General features: G+C 43.2%; 1 protein-coding gene across 1 annotated transcript in view; it reads right to left on the bottom strand.

The window, feature by feature from the left end:
* Positions 1–7,522: 7,522 nt before the first annotated feature.
* The window catches only part of LOC311102410 (fibroblast growth factor receptor-like 1), a gene marked incomplete at both ends in the record, with an annotated part of 43,164 nt that continues 30,682 nt past the window's right edge, over positions 7,523–20,004 (bottom strand). The window contains 4 exons of the mRNA XM_084143743.1: positions 7,523–7,965; positions 11,071–11,424; positions 13,809–14,093; positions 14,220–14,306. Of these exons, the coding sequence (XP_083999869.1) occupies positions 7,523–7,965; positions 11,071–11,424; positions 13,809–14,093; positions 14,220–14,306 (1,169 nt within the window). The remainder of the gene's footprint in view (positions 7,966–11,070; positions 11,425–13,808; positions 14,094–14,219; positions 14,307–20,004) is intronic.

The raw sequence follows: 20,004 nt of genomic DNA, 5'->3' as shown, positions 1-20,004 counted from the left end.
CCTTCCTAGATTGGAGTTGAATGAGGTGGTAGTGAGGGGAGAAGGGCTATATGAACTTTCTTAAATGGGAGAGCGAGTCTTGCAGGGTCCATCACTCTAAAGGACTGTGAGCGCTTGTCCTGTCTGTGCCTGACTATCCAGTCATTCATTCCAGCACCACTGGCCCTGGCTGCCCTCTGTCTCACCCTGTGTAGACAACTAGCCTCTTCTAGCCAAGTCGGGAGGAACGCTGTACTGCCTTTTGTAGGAGCCTCCCGATGGTCCTTTTCTAGAAGAACCGGTAACTGTTAAGGCTGGGACAATACCAGTATCAGGATATTTTTTTCCATGGCAAAAATGAAAACCGAAGCAGACAAGTATTTGATCCTTAACCTGCTGTATGTAAAATATTGTGTGCTACACCTTGGAAAATAAATGTGACTGGATGACTGTTTCCAACATTAGGGCTGTTTTTCCTAAAGAATTGAAATCCGTTTTGTTTCCTTGATATGATACTAACAGGTATCGGGACACTATCGTCCCGGCCCTAGTAACAGTCACTGGCCTCATTCCTAGTGGCAGCCTGTGGGACTTTAAGCAGGTAGGCAGACCGGAGGCGTTTACCAACATCCTCAATGATCATTTTCAGACTTTTAATTACCACTGTGCAAGAGCTTTCCCAAACTTTTCTCACAAACATTGGCCTTCATACTATACATGTGATTTTTATCATTGAGGCATCAACCAAGCCTTTCTAGCAGGGGTGTCAAACTAATTCCATGGCGGGCCTAGTGTCTTTTTTCCCTTTCAATTAAAACAGACAGGTGAGGGGAGTTCCTTACTAATTAGGTACAAGGGAGGAGCGAAAACCCGCAGACCCTCGGCTCTTCATGGAATGAGTTTGACACGTGCTTTACAGGAACAGAAAACCGCTAATAATTGAGGCCATGAACCAAAAATATGTACATCTGCTTGTCCTTTAATCAAACTGTTGCCAAATCATCAACTTTTTCCCCCCACTTTTAATGGAGTATATCGATAATATTGTCAAACATAACCAATTGTGTATAAGTACTTGCATAAACTCAATATGATTAACCTGGTTGGCAATGTCTTTAAAGGTAGACTCAGCAGAAAGTAAACTGCATAGTGGGTCAATTTCTGCAACAACTAGCGTTGAAGCATGTGGCTCAATGTCTCCACTGTTTTGGTTCTGTGGTTACCACGCTGTGAACCCGTGCACAAGCATTTTGCTACACCCACAATAATGTCTGCTAAACACGTATGTGGCAAATAAAATGTGATTTGTGCAGGTACTGTGTGTGACTATGAGAGCAAAGTCTTGCATCTCACTCATCTCAGTATCTGCAGTGCTGCTTGTGGAAACATTTAACTGAGTCTACCTTTTAATATATGAAATACAGTGCATCCGGAAAGTATTCAGACCCCATGACTTTTTCCACATTTTGTTACGTTTGAGCCTTATTCTAAAATGGATGAAATAAATAAAAATCCTCAATGTACACACAATACCCCATAATGACAATGTGAAAACAGGTTTCTTGACATTTTAGCAAATGTATTAAAAATAAAAAACATCTTATTTACATAAGTATTCAGACCCTTTGCTATGAGACTCAATTAAGCTCCGGTGCATCCTGTTTCCATTGATGATCCTTAAGATGTTTCTACAACTTGATTGGAGTCCACCTGTGGTAAATTCAATTGATTAGACGTGATTTGGAAAGGACACACCTGTCTATTAAGGTCCCACAGTTGACAGTGCATGTCAGAGCAAAAACCAAGCTATGAGGTCGAAGGAATTGTCCGTAGAGCTCTGAGACAGGATTGTGTCGAGGCACAGATCTGGGGAAGGGTACCAAAACAATTCTGAAGCATTGAAGGTCCCCAAGAACACAGTGTCCTCCATCATTCTTAAATGGAAGAAGTTTGGAACCACCAAGACTCTTCCTAGAGCTGGTCATTTTGACAGAGCTCCAGAGTTCCTCTGTGAAGATGGGAGAACCTACAGCATTCCACCAATCAGGCCTTTATGGTAGAGTGGCCAGACGGAAGCCAATCCTCAGTAAAAGGCACATGCCAACCCGCTTGGAGTTTGCTAAAAGGCACCTAAAGACTCTCAGACCATGAGAAACCAGATTGAACTCTTTGGCCTGAATGTTTAGCGTCACGTCTGGAGGAAACATGGCGTCATCCCTACGGTGAAGCATGGTGGCGACAGCATCATGCTGTGGGGATGTTTTTCAGCAGCAGGGACTGGGAGACTAGTCAGGATTGGGGAAAAGATGAACGGAGCAAAGTACAGATCCTTGAGGAAAACCTGCTCAGGACCTCAGACTGGGGCGAAGGTTCACCTTCCAACAGGACAACAACCCTAATCACACAGCCAAGACAACACAGGAGTGGCTTCGGGACAAGTCTCTGAATGTCCTTGAGTGGCCCAACCAGAGCCCGGACTTGAACCTGATCGAACATCTCTGGAGAGACCTGAAAATAGCTGTGCAGCGACGCTCCCCATCCAACCTGACAGTGCTTGAGAGGATCTGCAGAGAATAGGAGAAACTCGCCAAATAGAGGTGTGCCAAGCTTGTAGCGTCATACCCAAGAAGACTCGAGGCTGTAATCGCTGCCAAAGGTGCTTCAACAAAGTACTGAGTAAAGCGTCTGAATACTTATGTAAATGTGACATTAGTTTGTTTGTTTTTTTATATAAATTTGCAAAAATGTCTAAACCTGTTTTTGCTTTGTCATTATGGGGTATTTTGTGTAGATTGAGAAAAACAACAATTTAATCCATTTTAGAATAAGGCTGTAACGTAACAAAATGTGGGAAAAGTATTTCTGAATGCACTTTACATTGCAACTACAGTAAATATAATTAATCTTACATTCAACATCAAAATACATGAAAAATGCCTAACTTTGAAAAATAAACAATACATTGCCTTAACAAAATAAATTAAATACACGTCTCTTTTAAAATGTATATAAAATGACTACATCTATAACAATTGTTGTTGGATTAGACTGCAGTCCCAAGTACTTATTATTATGGTGTTATATATATATATATATATATATATATATATATATATATATATATATTCACTGCAACACTGGAGATATTTTTGACCTCATACCTCTTGCAAGGATTCTATAAAACACATACAAAAGGCTAGTAGTGGTGGTAACCTAAGTAACATTTGGATTCCGGCAGTGATATGTAGCGAGTCCTGTCAACATTGGAGCAATATTCTATTATTTGCAGTCTTCGATATGGACATGATTCAAATACCTTTTAAGGCCTTCAGGGGTGATTATTGATGGACACGTATTGATAGTGGTCAGGGTTACATGGATGTGCATTTAAACAATGAAACATTTTTTTTTTAATCAAAGGGACTACCTGAGTATGAGTGTAAAACCAGCCCTTTTGTATTATATTCCATGCCTCCTTCAACATCATAACCTAGCAGAGCTTAAGTACTGTATCTTGTGCCCTACAACAGGTTTAGAGGTAAAGGTCAAAACTGACCCTAACCCCTGTAGGTTAGTTGAGATGGGTAAACAGCACAGTTACTGATGGATATGGGGTTGTTCCACGAAATGAGTGCCTTTTGTAGAATATTGGATTTTAAAAACCTGTTATAATAAATGAAGTACCCCTTTTATATAGACAACTTGGAGAATTCAAGAAATTCAGAATATTTACATATCCCTCCATGCACCCTCTGTGACTTCTAGGAAGATTTTAACCCCAAGATCTCACCATCATTGTAAAGCCCTTGTTATTTTGTTGCTTTGAGAAGGTCATTTCTGAAGATTAGTGATTCACATTCATCTGTCACTCATTTTTAAGGTCAACCCTGTTATGTGAACTGAAATCTCGTTTGAATATGGTGAAACTATTTTTGAATATATTTTTCAAAAGAAACATTGAACATCTAATAGTCAAATCCTAGTGTTAAAGCAGGTGAGCTGGTTCTACTCTTTTTGGCAATTTTCTGGTGTTTAGTGGTCGAAAACTGAGTGGATCAATCATAACACATCAACCCTGTAACCCATAGATAGACAGGCTAGAAATGTTTCAACAATTGACATTTTTGTGTGAAGTTTGTATTCAATTGCCACACCTTGTTGCACACAACAAGCTTCCATTACCCCAGTCACAAGGGGATTTATGGCTGATTTAAGATGAAATCGTCAACCGTGTTACAGTCAACCCTGTTACTTTATTTGGCACTTAATAGGTACTTACTATATACTTTTTTTACATTTAAAGCTAGAATCCTTAATTGAAACAACATCAAAGCCACACCCCGCCTTTATTTTGATAAAAAGCTGAGGGATGTGCCTGGAGAAATGTAACCACTCTCAAATTCATAAACAGAGGTATGGATGCAAGAACTGATCATCCATTATATAAAAAATTATGTTTTGAGGCTATACAGTTTCTCTTTACATTTAGATTTTTTACAAACATTGGAGTAAAATAAGCTTATATTTTGGGTTCTGATGGGGTACGACAGTTAACTAAGCTCATGAGACATAAGTTATATTATTTTAAAAATCTATGAATATACACAGTGTACAAATTAGGAACACCTTCCTAATATTGAGTTGCACCCCCTTTTGCCCTCAGAACAGCCTTAATTCGTCGGGGCATGGACTCTACAAGGTGTCGAAAGCGTTCCACATGGATGCTGGCCCATGTTGACTCCAGTGCTTAATTTGAGCCGGATCCTGCTGGAACAGGATCATAAATGTGACTGGATGTCAATGATTGTTTCCAACATTAGGGCTGTTTTCCTAAAGAATTGAAATCGGCTTAGTGTTTTGTTTCCTTGCTATGATACAAACCAGGGGCGCAACTTTGGTTTTAGAAGTGGGGGGGGCATATTTTCTTTAGCCAGATAAACACTCCAAACAGCCTACCCGACCACTCGGAGGCGTCCACATGGTCCTAAAGCACACCGTTGCCTCATTTTGTATCACATTACAATGATAAAACTGGGAGGGAAAAAAATGCAATTTCAGAATGTGGGGGGGACATGTATCGGGACACTATCGTCCCGGCCCTAGTAACAGTCACTGACCTCATTCCCAGTGGCAGCCTGTGGGACTTTAAGCATGATGATCATTTTCAGACTTGGGGAAGGCTCTTGCACACTGGTCAAACTTTTCTCACATAAACATGGTCCTTCATACTATAAATGTGATTTTATCTTTGAGGCATCAACCAAGCCTTTATAGTAGGGGTGTCAAACTCAATCCATGTGTCTGCGGGTTTTTCCTTTCAATTAAGACAGACAGGTGAGGTGAGTTCCTTAAAAACCTCTCAGTTTTGGACTGTTTCGTTCCGGAACCAATTTGGCCGGATCTGGTACCTTTCGTGGCATGAAAAATAATTGTCACATTTTGCAATGTAAAAATTTGAATAAACGTGATCAAAGTTCATTCAAGTTGCCTCTTCGTTAATTCTCCTGCCCCCCTTGTTGAAAAGAGAAGACTCTAATCTGTCAGCTGTAGGCTACCAAAATATTTGATCAACTTCCAAATATTGTTTTACAAAGTAAAACGAGAGAGAGAGAGACTTTTGGCACGAGCACATATGCCATCACCAGCGAGTGAGCTGCGCATCATTGGGTGAGTCAGTAAAACTGGAAAGCATTTTTAGGACTATAATTTCCTACTCATATTGTAGCATACAATATATCTCCACACACATAGGCCTAGGCTATTGACAGATTCAAGACAAGGTCATTTTCATTGATCTCAGATTTTCAATTTGTCAGTGTCAAAGTAGCCTGTCATTTCGATCATTTGTGCGGTATTATGGTGCTTTCAAGACAACTGGGAACTCTGAAAAAAAATGAGGTCGAATCATGACGCCAGAGATCCCCACTTGGAATTCTGAGTTGGATAACCGTTCAAAACAAATTTTCCCAGTCTGAGTTAGTTTTTTCCCGATTTCCTAGTTGTCTTGAACGCACTGAAGTCGGAAGTCTGAGATTTCCCAGCTCCGAGTTGCCAGTTGTTTTAAACGCGGCATAAAAAAAAAATATGCCAAAATCTCCAGACATGTAAAGAATGGCAAGAAATGCGTTTATAAAAGGAAAAAAAAATCCTGGACCCTAGGCCAACATTGTTTTTCTCCCATGTGTGCAACTTCTGTAAGAGCCTCTACTCTACTGCTCTGTGTCACTATGCAAATGTAATGATATGCATGCAATGCTTTATTATAAAGGTGATTTTTTTCTCATGTGTTCCGGTACCGCAGAGCTCCCCAGGTAATCCCCCTCTCGTGATCACTTTTTGTTCCGGCACCTCCCAATTTACAAATTTAGCACAGGTTGACTCCAATGTTTCCCACAGTTGTCTCAAGTTGCCTGGATGTCCATTGGGGGTGGACAATTTTTGATACACACGGGAAACTGTTGAGCGTGAAAAACCCAGCAGCGTTGCAGTTCTTGACACAAACCGGTGCACCTGCACCTACTACCATACCCCGTTCAAAAACACTTAAATATTTTGTCTTTCCCATTCACCCTCTGAATGGCACACATACACAATCCATGTCTCAATTGTCTCAAGGCTTAAAAATCCTTCTTTAACCTGTCTCCTCCCCTTCATCTACACTGATTGAAGTGTATTTAACAGATGATCAATAAGGGATCATACCTTTCACCTGGATTCACCTGGTCATGTCATGGAAAGAGCAGGTGTTCCTAATGTTTTGTGCGGTGTATATCATTAATTTAAAACTCCAAAAAATGGATGTAGCAACTAAGAAATCTAGCTTTAACTCTTGAGATGGGAAAACTTTTTTTTTATGAAGTGGAACATGTGCTCTTTATGAGTCAAAAGGCACCGAATTGGTGGAACGACCCATAGCACTCCCAATAAGTCTGAATAGCCGTTAACACGTTGCAGAATCTCTTGGGGATTTGTGTACAAAGTGCACAGCAGGGTTTGAGGGCTTTTAGTGGTGTTGATATGAAACAAGTAGCACCAAGGACCAGGCAGGTATGCAGGTACTGTAAAAACCATACATATTTTCATTGTGGTTATTTTAGTTGAGATATCACAAGGGCAGCCATTTATGCACAAACCACTAAAACTGCTCATGCAAGATCACCTTCATTTGAATGTTGTACATTGCTGAATGATCATTATAAAGCCCTAGTCATGTCCAGTTAGATCAAGATCCAGCACAGGCAAGGTGACAGTTCAAAGAGCAGCCCCAGATGTGTATAACCAGAGAGCTGTTCTCTGAGGTTCAGTCCACAGCTCAGACCCTCGCTGTATGATGCCATCCTTCAGAGGCGCAGAGAAGGGGACAACATTACATTTGGTCCTCTGTAGCTCAGTTGGTAGAGCATGGTGCTTGCTACATCAGGATAGTGGGTTCGATTCCTGGGACCACCTATACTAAAAAATTTATGCACGCATGACTGTAAGTCGCTTTGGATAAAGGCTTCTGCTAAATGACATATATTATTATATTATATTTGGCACATGGCTAACACTGAAAGTGAATGTGCTGGTGCTGGTGCACCTTCCCGTCCACGTGGGAGTGGGTGTGAGTGTGGATGTCTGGGTAGATTTTGGGGTAGATTTTGGGGGGTAGGGCAGAGCCCCCTTGAGTGAGGAGAAGCTGCTGCTGAGCCAGATACTCCTCATAGTTTATGGAGCCCAGGCAGTCCTTCTCTGGGCTGGAGGAGGTGTAGAAGGGGGCCACATAGCTCCTGTCCCTCTCCCGGTAGGGCAGCCGGTGAGAGGCCTGCAGGACCTGGGCAGCCGCAGCTGGAGTGCTGGGAGGGGAACAGTGCTTCTTACTCTGGCAGAGCCACAGCAGCACTGTACCGAAGATGAACACCATGCTAGCAGGGATGCCGATGATGACAGGCCAGGGTAGGGTGCTGGAGGCTGGGGTGAACATCGGGGTGATGGGTGGCTTGGTGGCTGTAGGGGGAGAGGACCCGAAAAATATTCAGTCAATCATTCTAAAGTGAGGAGGAGTTGAACAAAGAAGTAGCTACACATCAGAGAGTCTTGGTTGAGAAATGAAATCACTGCAGTGGGTCAATACTACATTATTCACCAATGCAAAGCTCACAAGAATCAGTGGATGAAGAAAACTGGAAACAAAGAGGAGTTTTATCATTTTCATTACTCTGCGTAATCTTGGATTACATACACTGAAAATATCTTTAATATCTACCTGTACAGGACAATATCTCCCTGTACAGGACAGAATCCCAGGATCTTGGGGATTTGAGAAAGCCAAATGAAGGTTTAGGGGAGCCCTAGTGTCAAATCAAATTCTATTCTGTCACGTGCGCAGTTTACAGCAGGTATAAATGATGCATCAAAATGCTTGTGTGCTAGCTCCCGCAACATTGCAGTACAATATTCAATATCAATAATAAAAACATCAAATAATAATAATCGAATAAATAAAAAATAACAAGTAATAGAAGAGGTAGTATGCGTAGTAGTAAGCTGATGTGTACACAATATACACATAGTGGCCAGTTTATTAGGTACACCCATCCAGTACTGGGTCGGACCCCCCTGTAGCCATGAAGGGCTGCACCTGGTCAGCAACAATGTTCAGATGCGCACTGTCGTGCGTGAAAAGCCCAGGAGGCATGCCGTTTCTGAGATACTGAAACCAGCCCGCCTGGCACCGACGATCATACCACGCTCAAAGTCGCTTAGGTCACTCGTTTTGCCCATTCTAATGTTCAATCAAACAGTAACTAAATGCCTCAATGCCTGTCTGCCTGCTTTATATAGCAAGCCAAAGCCACGTGACTCACTGTCTGTAGGAGCGAACCATTTTCATGAACGGGGTGATGTACCTAATAAACTGGCCACTGAGTGTATACAGTATAGATTATGGATGTGCTATGTCAAGTACGAATGTATTATAAATATAAAGTGGGTAGTGTCTTGGTCGCGCAGTTGAATAAATAGAATATAATAGAACAGCAGTGTTGACAGTGTGTGTCTGTATGTTTGTGTGTGTGTGAGTATGTGTGCATGTGTGTGTGTGTGCTTGTATGTGAGGGTTGGATGTGTGGAGAGTCAGTGCAGATAGTCTCTAAGGTGCAAATACAGTGCATTCGGAAAGTATTCAGACCCCTTCCCTTTTTCCACATTGTGTTACGTTACAGCCTTATTCTAAAAGTCCCACAGTTGACAGTGCATGTAAGAGCAAAAACCAAGCCATGAGGTCGAAGGAGTTGTCCGTAGAGTTCAGAGACAGGATTGTGTCGAGGCACAGATCTGGGGAAGGGTACCAAAAAATGTCTGCAATATTGAAGGTCCCCAATAACACAGTGGCCTCTATCATTCTTAAATGAAAGAAGTTTGGAACCACCTAGACTCTTCCTAGAGCTGGCCGCCCGGCCAAACTGAGCAATCGGGGGAGAAGGGCCTTGGTCAGGGAGGTGACCAAGAACCCAATGGTCACTCTGACAGAGCTCCAGAGTTCCTCTGTGGAGATGGGAGAACCTTCCAGAAGGACAACCATCTCTACAGCACTCCACCAATCAGGCCTTTATGGTAGTGTCCAGAAGGAGGCACATGACATCCCGCTTGGAGTTTGCCAAAAGGCACCTAAAGACTCTCAGAACATGAGAAACAAGATTCTCTGGTCTGATGAAACCAAGATTGAACTCTTTGGCCTGAATGCCAAGCATCACGTCTGGAGGAAACCTGGCACCATCCCTACGGTGAAGCATGGTGGTGACAGCATCATGCTGTGGGGATGTTTTTCAGCGGCAGGGACTTTGAGACTAGTCAGGATCGAGGGAAAGATGAATGGAGCAAAGTACAGAGAGATCCTTGATGAAAACCTGATCCAGAGCGCTCAGGATCTCAGACTGGGGCGAAGGTTCACCTTCCAACAGGACCACGACCCTAAGCACACAGCCAAGACAACGCAGGAGTGGCTTCGGGACAAGTTTCTGAATGTCCTTGAGTGGCCCAGCCAAAGTCCGGACTTGAACCAGGTCGAACATAACATAACCTGAAATTAGCTGTGCAGCAACGCTCCCCATCCAACCTGACAGAGCTTGAGAGGATCTGCAGAGAAGAATGGGAGAAACTCTCCAAATACAGGTGTGCCAAGCTTGTAGCGTCAAAGGTTCTTCAACAAAGTACTAAGTAAAGGGTCTGAATACTTATGTAAATGTTATATTTCAGTTTTCTATTTTTAATAAATTTGCAGAAATTTCTAAAAACCTGTTTTTGCTTTGTCATTATGGGGTATTGTGTGTAGATTTATGAGGGAAAAAAACAATTTAATCAATTTTAGAATAAGGCTGTAATGTAAAATGTTTTGGAAAAAGTCAAGGGGTCTGAATACTTTCTGAATGCACTGTAGTCTTTAAGGTGCAGGTCTGAGCAGGTGGACAGCTAGGGTTATCTATTCAGCAGTCTGATGACCTGGTGGTAGAAGCTGTCTTGGAGCCTGTTGTTCCGAGACCCGATGCTATAAAAACGAGCCCATGCTAAATGTCTTCAGTCACCTGAGGTTGAAAATTTGTTGTGCCTTCTTCACCTCGGTGTGATTGGTCCATGTCAGGTCCTCTGTGATGTGCATGCCGAGAAACATTACGCTTTTGACCCCCCCCCCCCCTCCCCCCTTAATGATGGTGTTGGAGTCGTGCATGGCCACGCAGTCTTGGGTGTACAGGGAGTTCAGGAGGGGGCTGAACACAAAACCCTGGGGGCGCCCCGTGTTGAGAGTCATCATGACGGAGGTGATATTGCCTACCCTCACCACCTGGGGTCTGCCTGTCAGGAAGTTCAGGATCCAGTTGCACAGGGAGGTATTCATACCCAGGACCCTGAGCTTAATGACGATCTTAGAGCGGACTATGGTGTTGAAAGCTGAGCTGTAGTCGATTAACAGCATTCTCAGTGTGTTTGGGATGGCTTGTTTCAGGTTGCAGAGGTACTCATTTGAAAGATCAATATAGGGAGTTTGTGTGTACGTGATGGGAAGGTTAAAGGTTATGATGTTCTAGAGGGCTGGCAGCCTGGCTCTGGTCTTACCTGGCAGCACGATGAGGAAAGCGCTGCGGAAACTGTAGCCCATGGTGTTGGCGCCCAGACAGATGTACATGCCAGCATCCTCCTCCTTGGCGCGGGTGATGAGCAGCTTGTTGAGGTAGGAGCCGTCAGGGCGTGACCACACCTCTCCCGTAGGCAGCACCACAAAGCGATGTTCGCCCACCTCGATGGTGGAGTTGTACCGACTCTCCTCGTTGGACTCCACACGCTTCAGCCACTGGATTACCGGTTTGACATCGCTCCTCACTTTGCACTGGAATGAGGTAGTCCCCCCGTAGTCCACTGTGGTGTTGACCGGGTGAGTGCCCGTCAAGATGGGCTTGGAGTTGGTCCTCTCTGCAGAGAGATATAATGGACGAACTGTCACAACTATCCCACATTTCAACATGGCTGACTCTCTGCATGAACCAGCGTAATGTCCATACAGTTATTAGCCTTAGGCTTAGAACTTGTAATTGTAACAGAGAGAGAGAGAGGGAGAGAGAGAGAAATACCACATGTAACACAAGAAGTATGTGTGATTAGTTTCCTCTCTCTCTGCTCCTGGTTGTACAGGACACACGTCTCAGGGGGAGGAGGGGTTCAGGGGGCTGGGGGGCTGGCAGACAGCTGGATCCTAATCAACTCCAGATTGGAGGGGCTTGTGGTTGAGCAGCCCCCTCCTTCTCCCCCACACACCAGAACACAACCCTCATTCTCAGACCTACCTTCTCAATATGCTTCTCATATACAGTGGGGGAAAAAAGTATTTAGTCAGCCACCAATTGTGCAAGTTCTCGCACTTAAAAAGATGAGAGAGGCCTGTAATTTTCATCATAGGTACACGTCAACTATGACAGACAAATTGAGAAAGAAAAATCCTGAAAATCACATTGTAGGATTTTTAATGAATTTATTTGCAAATTATGGTGGAAAATAAGTATTTGGTCACCTACAAACAAGCAAGATTTCTGGCTCTCACAGACCTGTAACTTCTTCTTTAAGAGGCTCCTCTGTCCTCCACTCGTTACCTGTATTAATGGCACCTGTTTGAACTTGTTATCAGTATAAAAGACACCTGTCCACAACCTCAAACAGTCACACTCCAAACTCCACTATGGCCAAGACCAAAGAGCTGTCAAAGGACACCAGAAACAAAATTGTAGACCTGCACCAGGCTGGGAAGACTGAATCTGCAATAGGTAAGCAGCTTGGTTTGAAGAAATCAACTGTGGGAGCAATTATTAGGAAATGGAAGACATACAAGACCACTGATAATCTCCCTCGATCTGGGGCTCCACGCAAGATCTCACCCCGTGGGGTCAAAATGATCACAAGAACGGTGAGCAAAAATCCCAGAACCACACGGGGGGACCTAGTGAATGACCTGCAGAGAGCTGGGACCAAAGTAACAAAGCCTACCATCAGAAACACACTATGCCGCCAGGGACTCAAATCCTGCAGTGCCAGACGTATCCCCCTGCTTAAGCCAGTACATGTCCAGGCCCGTCTGAAGTTTGCTAGAGTGCATTTGGATGATCCAGAAGAGGATTGGGAGAATGTCATATGGTCAGATGAAACCAAAATAGAACTTTTTGGTAAAAACTCAACTTGTCGTGTTTGGAGGACAAAGAATGCTGAGTTGCATCCAAAGAACACCATACCTACTGTGAAGCATGGGGGTGGAAACATCATGCTTTGGGGCTGTTTTTCTGCAAAGGGACCAGGACGACTGATCCGTGTAAAGGAAAGAATGAATGGGGCCATGTATCGTGAGATTTTGAGTGAAAACCTCCTTCCATCAGCAAGGGCATTGAAGATGAAATGTGGCTGGGTCTTTCAGCATGACAATGATCCCAAACACACCGCCCGGGCAACGAAGGAGTGGCTTCGTAAGAAGCATTTCAAGGTCCTGGAGTGGCCTAGCCAGTCTCCAGATCTCAACCCCATAGAAAATCTTTGGAGGGAGTTGAAAGTCCGTGTTGCCCAGCGACAGCCCCAAAACATCACTGATCTAGAGGAGATCTGCATGGAGGAATGGGCCAAAATACCAGCAACAGTGTGTGAAAACTTTGTGAAGACTTACAGAAAACGTTTGACCTGTGTCATTGCCAACAAAGGGTATATAACAAAGTATTGAGAAACTTTTGTTATTGACCAAATACTTATTTTCCACCATCATTTGCAAATAAATTCATTAAAAATCCTACAATGTGATTTTCTGGATTTTTTCCCCTCATTTTGTCTGTCATAGTTGACGTGTACCTATGATGAAAATTACAGGCCTCTCTCATCTTTTTAAGTAGGAGAACTTGCACAATTGGTGGCTGACTAAATACTTTTTTTCCCCACTGTACGTACATGATTAGACAAGCACATTCATCCATGGAGCAGGGATATGAGTAAGACTTAATGATCAAACGCAGCAGTCTGACGAAGGTAGATCAGAGAGCAAGGATCTCCAAAAGGTTATGGTTCCTCCTCAAATCCAGACCCGACATTACTATGGTTACATGGCAATTGTATCAAGGTTCACATTGAGTTTCCATCCATGATAGCCAACATGTATCATTATCACAACGTCCATAGAACTCAGTCTGCAGGACTGTGATACAGTATATAATACAGTATTTTCTGGTTCCTTCCCCTGAGGAGTCTACCTCATACATTAGTTATGAGATCCTGGACTGACTCGTTAAGTGTATTTATGACTCAGGCCTCTGTGACTGTATGATACTTACGTATGACCTCCACTTTGTAGGTGGCGTTGATCTCCCCGGCTCGGTTGGAGACCCTGCAGGTGTACCTGCCGCTGTTCTCCGGGGTCAGGTTCCTCAGGCTCAGAGTCCACTTCTTCTGGCGCCCCTCACCCACCTCGCGCTCCGTCAGCGGCCTGTCGTCCTTCAGCCACACAAGGTCTGGCCGAGGGTTACCACTGGCCGTACATTTCAGCCGCACAGAGCTCCCCATGGGGCGGGCGATCACCCGTTTCCTCATTTTAGCAGGCTGGGTGAAACGGGGCCGCACTTTGGGAAAAGGAGGAAGGAGAGTTTTGGGTTTACTACCTTGCAGAGATGGATAACAGAATCATGAAATAAGACCCAATCTAATGCAAATAACTTTAGTAATGTTGCTTTTATTTATGATCTTACCTAGTTTTCCTGATAGGTGGTCAGGGCCATACTCTGAGTCCACCCCACCAGGGAACCCTGGCCCAGTCTTATCAGCACCAGAGTCATCTGTAGGGGAAAGGGAACAGAACATTTATATTTTTATCATTGCAAAGAAAAGATGCAGACTTCAACATATAATTGAACATGGTACAAAAGTTATGCCCAATACGCACACAAAAAAGGCCTTGGAGGTCTTAACAGACGGTGATGACAGAGATTATGAAGTAAGCCTATTAGGGTTTCACTAGTGTTAAACTTGAAAGACTTCTGTCGCCATTTGGGCTAACATCAACTGGAGTGACCTTCCAGTTCTGATCTCAGAGGGGTGTTTTTCTTAGTTATTTCAAAGCTTTCAAACGGTTTATATAATCAATTCACATTCTGAACACTATCAAATAAGTTGTTATTATGGAGTAGACACAAGTTGTTACTGAGATTCACCTCTTCTCACAATTATGAGGCAGAGTATTCCCAGTATCTGCAGTCGACTGTGGTATTTTGGACACAGTAATCGCAGAATAACTGCAGTTTACTGCAGTTGAACTGCAGTTATACTGCAGTAAAAAAAAAACATGTTATTTTGGATGCAGTATTTGCAGCATACTGCAGTTATACTGCACACTGACTGCAATCTTATTTCGTAAGGGATTCAACAAGCAGTGGAAAAATGTTTCAGTTGAATTCAATGCTATTTGTTTCAAACTTTTTACATTGTCATTGACATGGATCACTTGACAAAGACAAAGCGCCCCCAGCCAAACAGGCACAGTAAAACACTCTTGGCTCCATCTGAGTACAATTAGCATTTATAGATAGGATACACTGAGGGGGTACATGCTAAGGTCACGCGCTGTAACATTTGGGAGTAATATGATCAGTTTTCATAAGAGCAGCTCTGGGAGACAGCTGTGGAGTTGATGTCATTGACTGACTGACTGACTTCATGTGGTGGAGCTAAGACACGGCTTAGTGAAAATATTATCAATGAAAGATAATAGATAATTTGTAATGCATATCCACTTTGTGAGGTAGACATTGATGAATTTATGGATCATATCAAGTTCCTTGCCAACTACTACCATTCCTCAGAATACCAAACATTATGACCAATTATAGAAGTTCAACCAAAGCAGAGCAGGGTGTCAGATAGACAGATTACACATGCAACTACTGCACTGAATCACTTCATGCTAGTAGAGTCATTCACAAGTTTCAAATAATTTTCAAATATTCCAGCACTGAGCTTGTCAGTTTTAACGTAGCCTACTTTCTAAAGCTTCAAACTCTGAAGTTTCTGATACTGACGTCAAACACATTTCATAAATGAAGTGAATGTGTTATTCAGTACTTAGAATATGTCTTATGAGGTACATTTCATAAATAAATAAAAAATATATGTTTTATTGTCATACACCAGGGGTTCCCTGACTTTTTTGCCCGCGACCCCATTTAGATTTTTTTATTTTAATGTGCGACCCCACCATGTAAAAAAAGTGATGTAATCAACGGCCAATATTTACTTTTTTAATTGGGGCTATGACAGTCTATTGTAAATCAATCTGACAGTACTTTTGACTGTATTTCAATCTGAAGGAAGTATGGTTTGAAGTGACTGAAATGCATCAGAAAGGTATTGGGAAGTTCAGAAGATTATCAGGCAATAACATGATGTCACGATCGTCATAATGATTGGACCAAGGCGCAGCGTGATATGCGTACATCTCTTTAATAGTGTACTAGCAACACGATACAAAATACAAAACAACAAAACGAAACGTGAAGTCCTCGGTTATGAACACAAACCAACACGGAACAAGATCCCACAAAAGACAAGTGCACAATAGGCTGCCTAAGTATGGTTCCCAATCAGAGACAACAAGCAACAGCTGATTCACGTTGCCTCTGATTGAGAACCACCCCGGCCAACATAGAAACACATAAACTAGATCGTGAACATAGAACACAAAACATAGACCCTACACACCCTGGCTCAACATATAAGAGTCCCCAGAGCCAGGGCGTGACACATGATGATGTTATTTTCCCCCCAGGCTGATTTAGTGCCTGGTCTTGTCCACTCTGTTCTAATGAGTCCTGCACGGCTTGTGGGCATTGTAGAGGGAAACAGAAGACACATCCCCCACGTCATTTCAACCCCAAAAATCAATGTGATGACATTGAATCAACGTGGAACACTAATTGCATTAGCAAAAAGTCATCAACGTAAGGGCATTTCGTCTTTTTTTCACCCAACTTTTAACCTAAATCCAATAACATGGTGAAATGTTTTGTTGATTTCTCGTTGAATTCCCGTTAGTTGACAACTCAACAAAACGTAAATCAAAACTAGACGTTGAACTGACGTCTGTGCCTAGTGGGATACATGTTGGGGTGATGGGGTCATAATATTTTGTAGCTTAAACAGTTCAAAAGATAGAGCCACATTTGTAGGAAGAAAACAGAAACCGCTCTGTTTATTATAACCGCATCTAGTGGCTACCAGAGGTTACTGATGTAACCCCGCTTCTATGAACAAAGCACCTTTTTTACATTTTATTTCAGAGTTTCTCTCTCAACCCCATTTTCAAATCAGGCGAACCCTAGTTTGGGAAATACTGCCATACACCTTGTACAGAGCCTGAACTCAGTGTAGCCTCCAGTAAATTTTTATCCAAATCCAGTTTGGCGCACACTTGGTGCACACTTTGGTGCACACTCTGCGTTTGAATGGAGCAGGTAAAGGGACCAGATGTGGCTTCTAACCCCCCACTCCAGGCACCCTCCGACTTTCCCCAAATCCCCCAAAGCTCTCTATGGTTCTCCGGGCACAAACCTTCCATTGTCTGCCCTCTCCAGCATCAGGCCCAGTCATGATGTCATGGCTATTTGAAGGGCTTAAACTGGCCAACTATAATAACCCATTTCCTTTAAAAAACTGCCTCCATTGGAAGAAATATTTCTCTGCTGCTCACTTGGGCTCTCCACATTCCTCCCGGTTCCTGAACCTCCCAATCCAAACAGAACATGGTCCCACACTGCCCAGATTTTCTTTTCACATTTTTTTTTGTTCCTGAATCTCTTTCCTCTCTATTTTCTGGAGGTCCTTAGGAACAATGGCGCCCTTTATGAGTCTGGGCCTAAACTACTATCCTAGGCTGCCATTGTCTTTACACAATGTTGGCTCACTGGACCTGCAGACTGGGGGAAGGCAGGACATCTCAGTGCTGCTACATAATTGTTATTGTTAGAATACTGAAAAATACAATTATCAGTAAAAGGAGAGGACTTGGAGACCTCCCAGTCAATCCTTTTTGTGTCCCCTCCCCCTCCTTGAGAGGGGCCCTATCCTCCCTCATCAAAGAGTAAATAAGAACAGCAATCCACTCGGATTCTGCAGGACACCACTTTCAAGCGATAAAACATGTAGACTACTTTGTATTCCAATTGTATTAACAGAATGGAATATAACTTCTAAATAAACACAGTACATTTGTACATTTAGAGATGGAAGGGAAAGGCAAACACCCACTCACCCAGACACATTCAGTTACAGAGATACTGTTGGGAAGACAGGCAAAGTAAACGGCTAACAACAACCAAAGAATCCATTGAAACTGTCTCTCTAGTCTACTGTATCACTGGGTCTGGTGCCCTCCCTTCTTTCTCTCCTCTTCATTCACAAATCCAGCCACAGGAAATAGGTAACTCTCACTCCCCTGGCCTTGAGCTTCAACTGAATCTCAGGAAAATGCCCCATCATTCTGTGGGTCACAATGAGCTTTAGATGTAGTTGGGGACATTCTAATGTCCAGAGAAAGTAATGAGTAGTGGCCTTACACCACCATTATGTTATCAGCCACACATAATGCAGTACTATCACTACCACTACAGCACTACTACTATCACTACTACTGTACTATAGAGATTTAAATTATCCATGTAGAAATGAAGGCTACCATGATCCTCTCTCTGTTTACATGGTCTGTGCTGTGTCAACACTGTGTTACAATATACACTTTACACCATGCTAATTGTAAAAAACGAATCAGTGTAGATGGTGTATCTGTCTGTCTGCCAGTGTGGCAGTCATGCCCCTATCTATTCCAGTCCACCAGCAGGAGGGGTGAGGGTGGGGGGGGTGTTTAGGAGGGTCGGGTGGGGGTCAGTTGTCAGGAGACCACCCCAAACAGGGCCCAAACAGCCAGCTGAGGAGGCGCCATGTTTCACTGGCTGACCAGATTCTTGGGATAGCTCAGGGGAGGACAGGCTGCCCACTGGCAGATTGGGAGAAGGATTGCTTCTACAGCCGCGGCTGAACGGAGAATCCCCCTTATATCACCAGGACCACCCCCTTCTCTTTCTCTCACTCTTTTCTCTCTTTCTTCCTCCCACGTCTTCCATTTCTTTCTTATACCCCTATTAGTTTATTATCTATGCATAGTCACTTTACCCCTACATTTTAGTCATCCAGAGCGACTTACAGTTAGTGAGTGCATACATAAAAAATATAAAAAATCATTCATACTGGCCCCCATGGGAATCGAACCCACAACCCTGGCGTTGCAAGCACCATGCTCTACCAACTGAGCTACACGGGCCCACCTACATGTACAAATTACCTCGACTAACCTGTACCCCCACACATTGACTCGGTACCAGTACCCCCTGTATATGGCCTCGGTATTGTTATTTTATTGTGTTACTTTTTATTGTATTTTTTTATTTAGTCAGTATTTTCTTAACTCTATTTCTTGAACTGCATTGTTGGTTAAGGGCTTGTAAGTAAGCAATTCACGGTAAGGTCTACACCTGTTGTATTCGGCGCATGTGACATTGTTTGTTGATTTGATTTGATCTCGTTGTTTCTCCCCTACTCGCCCTCTCCTTCTCCTCCCTGCCCTTCTCTCTTTCTGTCCAAAGTGATGTAGACCAATGATTAAAAAGTGTGTTGTGCACTACGGACCTTGAGCTTGAAAGACCAGCCAGGATATTGTCGCCACTGTTCCCCTGAACAGCACTTTAACTGACTGCAGTTGTTTTTCTTTTTTTTCTTTCTGAGCTCCAGTAAAAATAATAAAGTCAAATGATGGATACGGTTTGCAGAGCTACGCTGGAAGCTAGCCAGTATTACACCTCCCATTTACAACACTTCAAATAAATAATCTCTCTGAGAAGTCTACCAGCCTTCCCCACAAGGCATTGAACTAAATACAAAACACTATGAAAATGTCTAACAATTAGGCACATCAAGAGGTACAATCATTTCACCATTGATTGAAAATGTTCCGCTCACAATAATTATGGACCATTCTACCGTTTTTAGGCTGTCAGTTCTCAAACAAACTGGTGATGTGTGCCAGTCCCTGGCTGGAATGATGGCTGAGAGAACGGCGAGAAGAGAGCGAGAGAGAGAGGAGAGCGAGGTCACAGTGGTCTTACAAAACAGAGATGTGGAATGACTGCTGAGAGACTAGTGTTGGGTTGTCACGCATTCACCACAAACGGTGGGAAAGAAAAACAGAACCAACTCCATCAGGTTTAAGAGCGAGGCCAAACAGTTTGTGGTGGAGATCAGAGAGGGTGAAAATAATGGTGTTCAATTTAATAAAATACACATGAGAAAACAGTATCCCTCAAGAAGAAAAAAAACGCCTTTGAACTTTCAAAGGTAAGAGACATCTCTGTCCTGTGTGGGAGTTGGTAGTAATACATGCAGGCATGTTGAACTTATCTTACACAACCTCCCCCTGTTTCAGCACTACTG

This window comes from Coregonus lavaretus (genome assembly GCF_964263955.1).
Source record: "Coregonus lavaretus genome assembly, chromosome: 27".
Lineage (NCBI taxonomy): Eukaryota > Metazoa > Chordata > Actinopteri > Salmoniformes > Salmonidae > Coregonus > Coregonus lavaretus.
The sequence above is the reverse complement of the archived record's forward strand: the minus strand, read 5'-3'. Positions and strand labels throughout refer to the sequence as shown.